Consider the following 12457-nt stretch of genomic DNA (forward strand, 5'->3'; position numbering starts at 1 on the left):
ACGTGCTTGGACCCCTGCACCCACATGGGAGACCAGGAAGAAGCTCCTGGCTCCCGATCAGCGCAGCTCCAGCCGTTCCAGCCATTTGGGGGGTGAGTGTCTCTCCCTCTCTCTGTTGCTCTGCTTCTCAAATAAATAAATAAAATATTCAAAAAAAGCGGATTAGAAATAGCAACATTTGTGTTTTACATCAAAGAATAAAAACATAATATGCCAGACGCTCTGAATCTTTTTAAATAACCCTTTATTTTCCATTGTCAATGATTAACATTTGAGACTACTAGAAGAATATCATGATTATAGCGAATAAAAAAATATAGATGATAGAATAAAAATATTAGGATGCACAAAGTTAGTTTTTTTTTTAAAAAAATCATTGTCCACCAATACTTTCAGAACGTAGGAGCTCTGAAAAACCAATTTCATTGTGTGGGTTTTTTATTATTATCATTATTTATTTACTTATTTTTTTGGTTAGTCTGTTTGCTTTTGTTTTTTTTACATTTCCAGCAGTTAAAAGCTGAGAACACATATTGGGAATGATTTGCAGATGCCTTTTCTATCCGAGAGGACCACAACATGAGAACAAGTTCTAAGGACCACCATATACACACACTCTGTACAGGAAGGGACACAGAAGACCCCACGGGAATCGCCTCGTGCAGCGCTCAGACCCTCCTCTACCCACACGCACTTCCCCGTGTGCTCGGGGTCCCAGCGGTGTTCCCGCCCCACGAGTTAGTCACTGTTCAGGAGCAGAGACGTGACCTGTTGGAATGACATCAGAGGAAGGAGGAGCTTCCCTGGGAGCATGGCATGTGACTGGCTGATGTGGGTTAAAGACAGACTCGGCCAACAGAAAGTCACAAGGACAGGGACCGCAGGTGCCGCCAGGGCAAGCCGGGTCCGGGCCTGCAGAGAGAACTGAGGGTGCTTAGGCAGCATCACCACACAGGGAGTGATGCAGGGACGTCCCAACCTCACCACCCACGACTCACCGCAGTCGGGCTCTTTGCTAAGGCAACCCATCTGGCACGAAAACAAAGGACCCCAACCCAGCAGACATCCGGGACCCACACCCGCCTTGCTCCGCGATGCCCAGGGATGCAATGGCGCTCGAGGTCAGCACAGCCCAGCGAGGAGGAGCTCAGGCGGACGAGAGGCAGCCGCTGGCTCTTCTGAGACTGCTGCCCTCACTGCACAATCCCGGAGTCCACCGACGTCTGCTTGCGCGTGGTCTTGGGAGGGGGCGGGGGAGGGGTTTTGCTGGGCAGCGGGGGTGGCAGATGCTGGAAAACACGAGTGGGGGAGACATCATGTTAGCCACGTTCTAACAGGAAAGCGGCGGCCCCGGGGATGGCTGCGGGAGCTAACTGGCCCTGGGCGTGTCTGCGGAAGCTAACCAGCGTGCCCGGGGGTGTCTGCGGGAGCTAACTGGCCCTGGGCGTGTCTGCAGGAGCTAACCAGCGTGCCCCGGGGATGGCTGCGGGAGCTAACACCTGCCCCTCCATGTGACTCGGGCTGCCCCACTGTCTGCGTTGCTGAGTCCCTGAGGGGAGCGACCACCACTCTGCGCTCCACTGCTTAGACCCAAGTGCTCCTGATGGAGTATTCTGTGGCTGCCCAAGGGACAGGCATGTCCTTGGAGCTCTCTCCCGGGGTGAGCAGGGAGACTCTGTTGCTTTCTGAACTACAAGAAAAGATCAGCAAAGTTTTCCTGCAAATCGCCCCAGAGTCCCCACTGCCAGCCGTGTGGGCCCACGGTCTCCGTCGGAAAAGCAGCGGGGCAGGAGTGCGCCGGTAAAACTTCCTCCGCCACAACAGGGGGCTGCCGGGGCTTGGGTGTGAATGACCCAGGGCAGCTGCTGGTCTGCTCCGGGGACCCCCGTGCCCGTCAGGAGATGACTCGGAGGCATGGGTTGACCCAACGGGTAAATGTGCGGGTGAAGACATGAGCAGGTGAACCTATGAACAAATCCGGGCAAGGGGCAGGGGTCTCAGGCGGAGAGAACCGGAAGGAAGTCACAGAGCAGTCCCACAGTGGAAGGGTGACCGTGCACTGTCCATTCGGCCATCAGCAAAGATGACTTCCAGAGCAGAGAGGGGCCCATATTTCCTCCTGATTTTCACGCGAGTAAATACAAAGATGACCGCGTGCTGAGCCCCGAGAGGACAGCACAGGTGGAGAAACAGACGGGCAGGGCGGTGCAAGGGTGCACGCACGGGTAAGAGAGACGCCCGCCTCTGGTCTGATCACACCGCGTGTTCACACCTGAGAGCCACACTGGTAGGCGGGGGGTTCAGTCCAGGGCCAGACCCACATCCTCTGACACGCCAGATACGAGAGTGACAGTTATCACCATTAAGCAAAACGATAGCTCTCTGGTCGTGGGAGCCATCATGGAAGACTGACAGCTCAGACTGAGTTGCCGACACGCCTGGGTGGATCTAAGGGAGGCACAGGAGGATCCGCGACCCCCGCCCCCACTGCAGATCCTAAAACGGCTTTCAGGGCCTGTGCCGGGAGGCAACTGCCGACTGTGACGTTCCACAGCGCGTCACCCGGATGCACAAACAGCGGAGAGGCCTGGCTACCTCACCTCACTGCATTCACACCTCTTTATAAACCGGGCAAAGGGACTAAAGCGAGTGCACATTCCCCCTCGCTTCAGGAGCTGCACACGGCTTCCATATCCCAGAACGCTGCGTCCAGGAAGCCGAGACCAGACAGTGGCAGCCCTGAGTTGATTCCAGACAAGAATGGTCCTAATCCCAAGTTTGGAATTCCCAGTTTACCAGTGTGGGAGACGTGGGGGACACTCCTGCTTTTTCCAACAAAATAAAGAGATGAAAATAAAGATACAACTGACCACCTAAGCCATCAGGAAAAGAACACCCAAACAACCCCAGATTCCCGCGAGAGATGCTGGGGATCTCCCTCTGTGCTCCAGAAACTCAGGCTGCCCCAGGCTCCAGCAGGGAGTGCCTCCGGTAGCATTAGTGATGAAAAGCAGAGAGGCCCAGGGAGTGCCAGCCTAGGACCCGGCTGAAGGGGCCCTGAAACGCTGGCTGCTCCTGCCTAAAACCAGCACAGCTGGGGGACAGCAAGCCAGCACCGAACCCACAACAGGGAGGGCTGGGTGTGCCACGAGGGGCAGCTGTGCCAGAGCCCACCGGGTAGGTTCTCTGTGCTGCTGGAGTTGTCACCTCTCAGGAGCCACCCAGCCACCAGATGCTGCCTGGAGGGACGGTTGGCACACGAGCCTCTCCAGGGTGGGCAGCCAGGCGTGCCTCCCACCCAAGGCACAGGTGGCCCACGTGCTGGCCGAGTCCCACGAGAACTGCGCCTCCGTGGGGAAGCCGGCTGCCTGAGGCCCCGCCCCTCCTCGGGAGCCACAGTAGTGGAAACCGCTGTGCCATGCAGGTCAGACGCTGGTGACGCCGAGGGATTGGATGGTGCCTGCCGACCGTGGTCCTCACTTGGCATCTTTCCTCACAATCGCATCCAGACCCCGAGGGACTCGTCCCTGTGTTTGCTGGGCCCTCCCTTGGTGACCCCATCCATGTCAGCTACCGGGATTCCTGTGTGGAGCGGGCAAGTGTGGAAAACCCACGTTCACAACTCACCCTCTGATGCGGAGGAGGGGGCGGAGGCGTCGCCGAGCCCACTGAATCCTGGTTTTCCATCAGGTTCCCGTAATCTGCCATACTGCCTTTGAGGGGCAGAGGGGGCGGGACATCAGCCAGGTCCACCGTGGTCATGCCATTCAGCTCCACACCTGCAAGGTCAGGGCCGTTTAAAAACTGACTGGCAGCCGCACCCCAGGGGGCCTGAGTGCTCAGCTGGCTGTCCATCTCCGGGCAGGGGCGGCAAAGCCAGACACACTTTACCCTGCTCCACGGCAGGCCAGAGAAGGGAGCAGCGAGGGGCAGGAACATGATGGGTGGGACCCCCCTCCAGATAGAATATTCTAGAAAGAGAATAACAAGCACCATACCATGCCTAACACCAGGGCTTATGGCCAGGTATCAATCTGCTACAAAAACAGTCACGTCAATCCTCTGGTGCCCTTGCCTTGGTGCCACCCAGAGTGCTGTGCCGTGACTGTGGTCAGTCCCCCGGGCGGGGGGGGACTGGAGGATGTCACCCAGCCAGCAGCTACGATGCAGCTGCCGGCCTGCCACCACCGCCTCCCGGTCTCCCTGCACAGGGAGCCCACAGTGGCACGGGATGCAGTTCTCAGCAGCGGCAGGTGCTGTGGCTGCCGCTGCCCTCCGTAAGCGGAGGGACACAGCAAAGGGGACGTTTCCAATCGAGGAATGATTACCCCTCGTGGAGACTTAGCCGTAATCTGCCGGGCTTTCTGCTACCGAGAGGGTAACGGACACGTGTATGGATGGGTCTCCTCTGGAGTCTCCCCAGCGTTCACCTGATGCAAGACGCGCTGTTGGGAAAACGCTTCCAAGGAGCCGACCCGTGCGGGCAGAGAGCGGGAAGGAAGCGTCCGTCCCCTGGTGCCGAGCCCTGTCTGTCTGTCTGTCTGTCTGCCTGTCTGTCTGTGGTGGTCTACAGGGACTCCAAAAGGGCCGTGAAGCGTGGAATGAGAGGCAAGCTTACTATGGGACAAGAGTCGGGACTCCCTGCACACGCAGGGTCTTCATGAAGATGCGTACTGCAAACAATCGTGCATAGAATTTCCATTATCTTCTGCACCCAAAACGCACTTGTCTTTTCACTGCATTGTCATGGACTTTTTGAAGGCCCCGAGAATACAAGACCTAAAATCTTGTGTACAATTCAGTGATCACACAGGAAGTCGGTGCCCAGTGAGCAGCACGCCCCAGGCCCCTCCCTCCACCCCAGTCACCGCTATGCCCTGCCCCCTTCATTGGCCTTGTCCAGATGTGCAAGTGGGGGCAATGGCGTTTCTCCTCTGTGAGCATCTTAATTCAGCCAGTGCACCTGCAAGGTCCAGCGCTTCAGCCCTTTCTACGCCTGGGCGCTGTGCGGCTGCGCCAGTATTTCTCTGCATGCACGCTGTGTTTCTCTGTTCCGTAGGGGAGGGGCGTTTGGGTTGCTTCCACCTTTTGGCTACTGGGATTGAGGCTTTGAGGGATGCTCACACACAACTACCTGAGTCCCTGTTTTCAGTTTTTGGGGGTGCGGGCCTAGAAGTGGAACTGCTGGCTCTTACGGTAATTCTACATTTAAGTACTGAGGAACCAACAAAGCGTATTCGTTAGCATTTTGCAATAGTGTCTTTTTGAAATATTTTTTAAAACAAAAAAAGGTTAATGTTTTTTAGAAACAGATCATGTGGTGATAGCATACGGATGTGGGGAGGCCCCCTGCCCCCAGCTCTCTCTCTCTCTCTCTCTCTCAGCAGCCTCTGGTGCAGCTGGCACCACCCCACTTCCCCAGAATCTCTCCAGCTCCCCTTCGACAACAGCAAACCAGGGTAAGGGCACTTGCCCCTCGCCTGGCGCAGGGCACGCTGCTCTCCTGCCGTGGACCCCTCTCAGCCACAGGAAGGGGCGGGCTCCCCGTGCGGCTTCAGCCCCCACTCCCTGCCACCTCCTTCCTACCCAGAGTCCCCTCGGATGAGTCGTCACACAGTGGCAAAAGCCGGGTACCACTTCCGGCGGCATGAACAGCACCCTTCCGGAAGATGGATCTCAGGGGTGCACGCAGACCCTCAGAACAGTCTTTGCAGATGCCTTGAGCTGAACGCACCCTGGATGGATGGTGGAGCCCCTAGGCAGTGACTGGAGTGGAGAGGACACAGTGGGAACCGTGGGGCCCCAGCCCAGCCACGGTGGGATTGCCGGAAGCCGCCGGAAGCCGCCGGAAGCCGGGAGAGAGGCGTGGGGCAGATGGTCCACATCAGCCTCGTGAAGAAGCTGCCAGCCCACACCCGGCTCAGGCTCCCGAGACACGAGGGGCCGGGGCTGCCTCCCTGCTGCGGGCTGTGGTCGCTGGCTGGGGCAGCCCTGGAGGCTGTGCGGTAAGTGCCGCCCCTTAGCCCCTGCACACTGCCTGGCATGTCTCTTGTGGACACCCGGAGGCCACGGGCCCTACATGGCTCAGGAGCGAAGGGGGCTGTGCCAGGAGAACAGGAGCCTGCCGCCCCCAGCCCCCAACCTCTGCAGTCCGTCAGGCACCTGGGCTGAAGCCAAGGCCTCGGGTCAAGGGGACTTGCGGAACGGACGCCCACTTACTGGACTGCAAGCTGAAGCTGAGCTTGGCCCTCGGTGTGACCGGAGGGGGCGTCTGCTGGGCGGGCGAGGATGACGGGGACACGGAGAAGCGCCGCTCGCTCCCGACGACGCTGAGGACCTGGCTCTTGGGTCTCTGGGGCCGCAGGGGACTTATCTGCATTGCGGGGACAGAAAGAGCACAAGGTCTGCAACTGGGCTGAACCCTGTCCCTCCCCGAATTCCCGCACTCAAGCCCTAACCCTCCCGACCCCAGGCCACGACGCTGTCTGCAAACAGGCTCTGTGCCAATGACTGCATCGCGATGAGGTCCACAGGGTGGGCCCTAATCCACAACGACAGCTGATGTCCTTCTGAGAAAGGGTGATGGACAGACACACACAGGCAGCACGTGTGCTGCTTCCATATGCCAAGCCTTGCCAGGCTGCCAGCATCCAGCTGAGGGGCACGGCACAGGCGCCAACACCTTGACCTTGGACTTCTGGCCCCCAGCACCGGCAGAGAATGCATCTCTGCGGCTGACACCTCCGACGCAGTGCCTGTGGCAGGAGCTGCACTACACGAATGCGGGGGCTCACAGCACACTGCTTACACAGCCCGGGGACGCCAGCTACTGCACAGGTGTCCTGGAGCAGCAGGCTACGGCCGCAACCAGTCAGACACCATGCGAGACACACAGGGCAGCCTCCAAGGGCCAAGAGCAAAAGGGACCAGGCAGGGCTCAGCTCCAGGGCCCCAGCCTGCCCCTGACACTGGCATCTCCTGGCGAGCGCGTGCGCATGGAGAACCTCGTCTCTGCTGCTTTCCATCTTTCCCCTCGTGCGACGCTGGTACTGAGTAGGATTCTCTCTCCTTCTCACACTTCCTACAACGTGGTCTCAGGCCATCAGGCCTCAGAGAGCCCCAGCTACTACAACACTCTGAGGCGGGAGTCAGCAAAAAGGTGATGAGCCCTGCTCACCAGGAGGGCTCCAGCCCACACCCTCCCCCACCACCACCCAAGGAGGGCCAGGCAGGTGTGGCCTGGCTCGGCACTGTGGCCTGACCTGTGGGCCTGGAGTGTGGCTGCCTGGGTAGTGGTACGGGGTCTGCAGTGTCACTGCAGGGGATGGGCAAAGCCAGCGCCAGTCCGGGGCTCTGAGGCTGGAAGGAGAGGGCCCTGGCTGGGAGGAGGGGTGAGGCTCAGTGGAGAAGGAGTGACTCGCAGCCACAGGCGACAGGGCCACTTCCGGAACTCTCCTGCGCCGCACGGCCGGGTCCCAGTCAGCCGGGTTGCTGGGAGAGCTCTGGAGGTGCCGGGTCACTGGGTCAGTGCGCCTGCGGGCTCGGCAATGGCTCAGGCGCCTCTGCCGGCCTCTGCTGCCGGGCCCCTGAGGCAGAGAGCAGAGGGGGCTTCACTGGGGACACGCAGGGTGGAGCCTGCAGGTCCGACTCACAGAGCCTCAGTGAGAGGTCAGGAATTGCTGCTGACGCACACGGAGTACGGAGAAGCGGAGAGGAGGGAAGACTTAGGCAGAAGCTCTGGGAGACTGGGTGGTGGGAGGCTGGGGGCTGGGAGATGGGGGGCTCCATGGCAGTACCAGGGGCCCAGGGAACACTAGCGGGCACCGATGTCACCCCTGGCCCTGCCCCAGGGGTGCACGCCTGGCCACAGGCACAGAGGCCCATGCAGGACAACCCCTGGTGCCCGACTCTGTCCTTACACCTCTTGTTGGAACCTGTCCCCTCCCGGTGGCCACTTTGTGGAGAGAAAGGCAGCTGGTTTGGACCAGGGTCAATTGCTGGCCTCCCGGTGGCCGTCCTGGGCCTGGCTCAGATGCTGACAGCCAGGTCAAGGTTCTGCGATCTGACCGAGGTGAGTTCTGAGGGCTTTCTGATGGCACTCAGGGGGCCGTGTGGCCCCGCCTCTGGCCTTGGCAGCCTCAGGGAGGGGCGGAAACTGTGCTCTGATGGCCTGGGGCCTGTCCTGGGACTGCTCTTCACCCAAACCTGCTGAGGTCCGCTCTGCCACCTGGCTCCATCTTGAAACAGAGCCTGAGTCAAAGTGCATGAGACTCAGTGGGAGTCTGGGATTCATGGACTGTGCAATCAACGCTTCCGTCCCTTCCCCCACCCACTTACAGGGGTTGAAACTTGAGAATTCTCTCCCGGGCTTGGGAGAAGCTTCAGCTGGCATCCCAACTGGAAGAGTGGACACAGATGGAGGCTGGGTCATCTGGGGCTTGGCACCTGGGCAGTTCATGCCTCCACGGGGCCCCATGGCCGTGTCCACCTGCAGGCTGCGCTGAACATGACCACATGGCTACAGCTGTGGCCAGCACATGCCCACAGGCCTTAGCAAGTGCCCACCTGCTTGGAGGCCCCGATGGCTCTCACCTCTGCCTTCCCCCATAGAGAGTCAGGCCACATGAGGCTGCCGCTGCACACTCTGGTTTTAAGGGAGGGGCACGTCTAGGAAAAGGGTCCCTAACTGAGCCCTATGATCACATGACCCTGCAATCACAGCCGAGACACAGCCGGTCAGGTCACGGGTGACAGCAGGGCAGGCTTCCTCCCAGTCAGCACACAGGTGAACGTCCCCGGTTTCCAGGGGAAAGTGTGGCTCTAAGTCTCAGTTCCACCTTTGAAGCTGACACTTGTGAGAATGACTCTTAACAGTTTTGTTTCTGGTCTAACTGTGGCTTACAATGTCCGGCCAGCAAGGGACAAGAGAAAGGCGTTAGCTGACACGGGAGCTGTTTTCTGCCAGAAGCAGCACTCCTACTCACGTCCTAGACACTGGGACACACGTGGGGACCATGCCCAGCAGAGCTGCGAGGAGCTGAGCCGCCAGGAGGGGAGGGTGAACACCCAGGTGTGGAGACCAGCACTCTGCTGGGGAGCGGGGGGGGCTGCGGCTCTGCGTCTCCCACTGCCCCCAGCCCCCGGCGACTCCAGGGGGGCCGAGGGGCCCCGGGGTTTCCTAGCTACTTCTTTGCAGCAAGTGCAATCCAGAAGCCACGGCCCAGGGGGGAGGACCCCGGCTGTTACCGTTTCTGAGAGGATCACGGCCTCGGACTGCGGGGGGCAGGCGTCGGCAGGCCTGAAGTCCTTCTCCAGGGTCTCCTGGTGCCTGCTGTTCCTCTTTTCCTTCTTCTTGTCCTTCCTCTCCTTGTCCCCGTCGTCCTTGTCCAGCTTGTCCTGGGAGCGCGAGTGCATCTTCTTCGGCAGGAGAGGCTCCAGGGCGAACCTAAAGGGAAGGAGTCTTCCAATCAGCGTCGTCTTCCGGAAAGGACGCTTGCTCCCCACCCTGCAGGCTTAGGCCAGGCCACCCGGCGCTGGCCAGTGCTCCCTGCCCTTTAGGAGGAAGGGAATGGCTTACACAGGACGCTGAGGGCAGCTTCAGACGCACCATAACCAAATGCAGGTGCTGTGTTTGGATCCCAATAAAAAGCAGCAGCGAGAACCCCACAGAATCTCTGTGAGCCTGGCCAGGCTGGTGATATTAAGAGATTATCCTTTACGGTGGTAGGATGGCATTTTAAGAATATTTTGAAAGGGGAGCCCTGGCCTTTCGGGGTTGCGTGGAGACATTTAGATGATATTGAAAGGATCTGCAGAAATATTCACAAACACAGCAGGGAAAAATAGGCAGGTGCAGATGCACAGATTTCTACCTAAGTTTCTAGGATTTTGGAGACACTGGTTGGCTCCACGTGGAGAGGCCGATGGACGGCTCAGACAGAAGCAAGGTGGCTCCATCCTGCTGTACCCAGGGGCGCCCCAGGGTTTCAGCCTGAACTCAGCACGACAGGGCACCTGGATCCCAGCACTGCCACTGGATGCTAAACTCTGCTATCCCCTGGGAGCTTCATAAAAGGCACCCAGGAGACCACCAGCCTTCTGCCTCCTGACCTTGCACAGCTGATGGGCAAACATGATAATGATCCCATTCCTGAGTAAATGGATCTTGGACAAGTGCCTAAGGCATGTGTCAAAAGGTTAGTGAGTACCTGTGTGTGCATATATTCATTTATTTATTTGAAAGCAGAGTGACAGAGAGAGGAGAGACAGGGAGATCTTCCACCCACTGGTTCATTCCCCAAATGGCCACAATGACCAGGGCTGAACCAGGCTCAAGAGAGGAGCCAGAAGCTTCTTCTGGGTGTCCCATGTGGGTGCAGGGACCCAGGGACTTAGGCCATCTTCTATTGCTTTCCCAGGCACATCAGCAGGAAGTTGGATCAGAAGTGGAGCAGCTGGGACTTGAACCAGTGCCCACGTGGGATGCCGGCACCGCAGGCTGTGGCTTAACCCGCTACACCACAGCGCTGGCCCCATGGTTTGCTAACTTAAAACGAGGCTGGTTTGTCCACCCTGTTTCTTCTCTGATACACCATAAGGGGAGGGGAGGACAGGCATCCAGTTCTGAGACTGGACTTCACCTGTGTCTGCAGCCCTTGCTGTCGAGAGGGGAAAAGGGCCAGATGGGAAATGGGAAAACCTCCGTGTGCTCAGAAATAGGATACCGTTATCAGGATCTTACATTTTCAAAACAGAGCAACCTGAAAATGGTCTTTAAAGAGATTCAGTCCCTTGAGAGAAGTCACAGTTACGTGGTCACACAGGGGAAGGATCGACATTGTGATTTCCGCAAACGCCGTTTAAACTGTGGTCTCCATTTCAGTTCCACACGCAAGGCCAGGAAATCAGGAGCCAAAGCTCCCTGCCCCCTGGCTGCCCACCGTCCACTCAGTCCCCACCCCAGGTGGACGGAGCTGGGCCCTGGGCCCACCCTTGGGAGCTCCTGCTCCTCTCAGCAGCTCTCAGACCCCACTTCCTGGACCTCCAGGGTCGCTGGCCTCTTCAAGCGGTCCCACGAGAAACGAATTCAGGAAGCTGTTTCTCCTAAACGCATCTCCGAATGGGACATTTGGAAGGAAAGCACCGCTCCAGTTAAATGACAGCCTCGCTCCGCAGGATGGGATGTGCCGCTGACACTTAGCTGACTGCGAGGGCGCTGGGTCACAGAGCTGCACTGAGCCACAGACCACCAGGCGGCTGGGCGCAGGAATCCCACTCCTGCGGCTGCTCACCCAGGCCTCTGTGCTGTGCAGAGGGATCTGTTGTCATGGCACAAACACAACCTAAACAGCAAGAGCATTGACTCTAGGCATTGATTATCAATAGCTCTTCACATCATGGTGGGGGGGCGGGGGAGAGAGAGAGGGAGGGAGGGAGGGAGGGAGGGAGGGAGGGAGGGTGGGAGGGAGGGAGAGAGAACAAGCTGAGGACGATGCACCTCTGAACACAACAGGCAACTACGTGGAAGCCCTCTTGTCCCCAAATCAAACCTACACCCGAGCAAGGTTCTAGACTCAGCGACCAACATGCAGGAGACGTGGAGGGCAGAGACACACGGCACACACTGCAGGGCAGGCCAGCAGCAAGATCCAGACTCTGGGACCCACAGGACAGGCAACCTGGACTTTCCAATAAATAAGTTCCAAGGAAAGGAAGTGTTTTTTTGACAGGCAGAGTGGACAGCGAGAGAGAGACAGAGAGAAAGGTCTTCCTTTTCTGTTGGTTCACCCTCCAGTGGCTGCTGTGGCTGGTGCGCTGCGGCCAGCGGACCACACTGATGCGAAGCCAGGAGTCAGGTGCTTCTCCTGGTCTCCCATGCGGGTGCAAGGTCCAAGCACCTGGGCCATCCTCCACTGCACTCCCTGGCCACAGCAGACAGCTGGACTGGAAGAGGGGCAACCAGGACAGAATCCGGCGCCCCGACCGGGACTAGAACCCGGGGTGTCAGCGCCGCAGATGGAGGATTAGCCTAGTGAGCTGCGGTGCCGGCAAGGAAAGGAAATTTTTAAAATGCACTAAAAATAGCTTGAAGAGATAATACCAAGTGGAAGGTGAGAATCTTATTTGGGCCCTGTCTCATATAAATTGTGAAAAATCATGAAACTTACAACAATGGGAAATTAACACTGATTTTTCATAATAATAGGGAATTCTGATTAGTACTTTATGTGCAATAAACTAATACAGTTATGTTTTTGAACTTGCTATAGATAAAATAATCTGATGTTTGGGATCTGCTGCAAAATACTATGGAACTTCCAGGAGTTCATGGAAAAAGAGAATGAGAAATTTATTTTGGTGCAAAAAAATTTAAACCTATGTATAGTTTCTCATAATACACATTCTCCATGAACTTTTTGAAGTTCCCTCATATAATATGGGGTGGGGGGCCAGCGCT

The 12457-nt window shown here is 57.8% G+C and overlaps 1 protein-coding gene across 2 annotated transcripts in view; it reads right to left on the reverse strand.

Annotated features, from left to right (window-relative positions):
- Window positions 1-227: 227 nt before the first annotated feature.
- DOCK1 (dedicator of cytokinesis 1) overlaps window positions 228-12457 on the reverse strand; it is a 493657-nt gene continuing 481427 nt past the window's right edge. For both annotated transcript variants that reach the window (XM_051833503.3, XM_008274844.5), the window contains exons 49-52: window positions 9247-9445; window positions 6220-6373; window positions 3628-3779; window positions 228-1289 (exon numbers count right to left, since the gene is read on the reverse strand). In XM_051833503.3, coding sequence (XP_051689463.3) covers window positions 1194-1289; window positions 3628-3779; window positions 6220-6373; window positions 9247-9445 — 601 coding nt within the window. In that variant the 3' untranslated portion in view covers window positions 228-1193. The remainder of the gene's footprint in view (window positions 1290-3627; window positions 3780-6219; window positions 6374-9246; window positions 9446-12457) is intronic.

The sequence above is a fragment of the Oryctolagus cuniculus genome, chromosome 15 (assembly GCF_051225735.1).
Source record: "Oryctolagus cuniculus isolate XC-2025 breed Fujian yellow rabbit chromosome 15, ASM5122573v1, whole genome shotgun sequence".
Lineage (NCBI taxonomy): Eukaryota > Metazoa > Chordata > Mammalia > Lagomorpha > Leporidae > Oryctolagus > Oryctolagus cuniculus.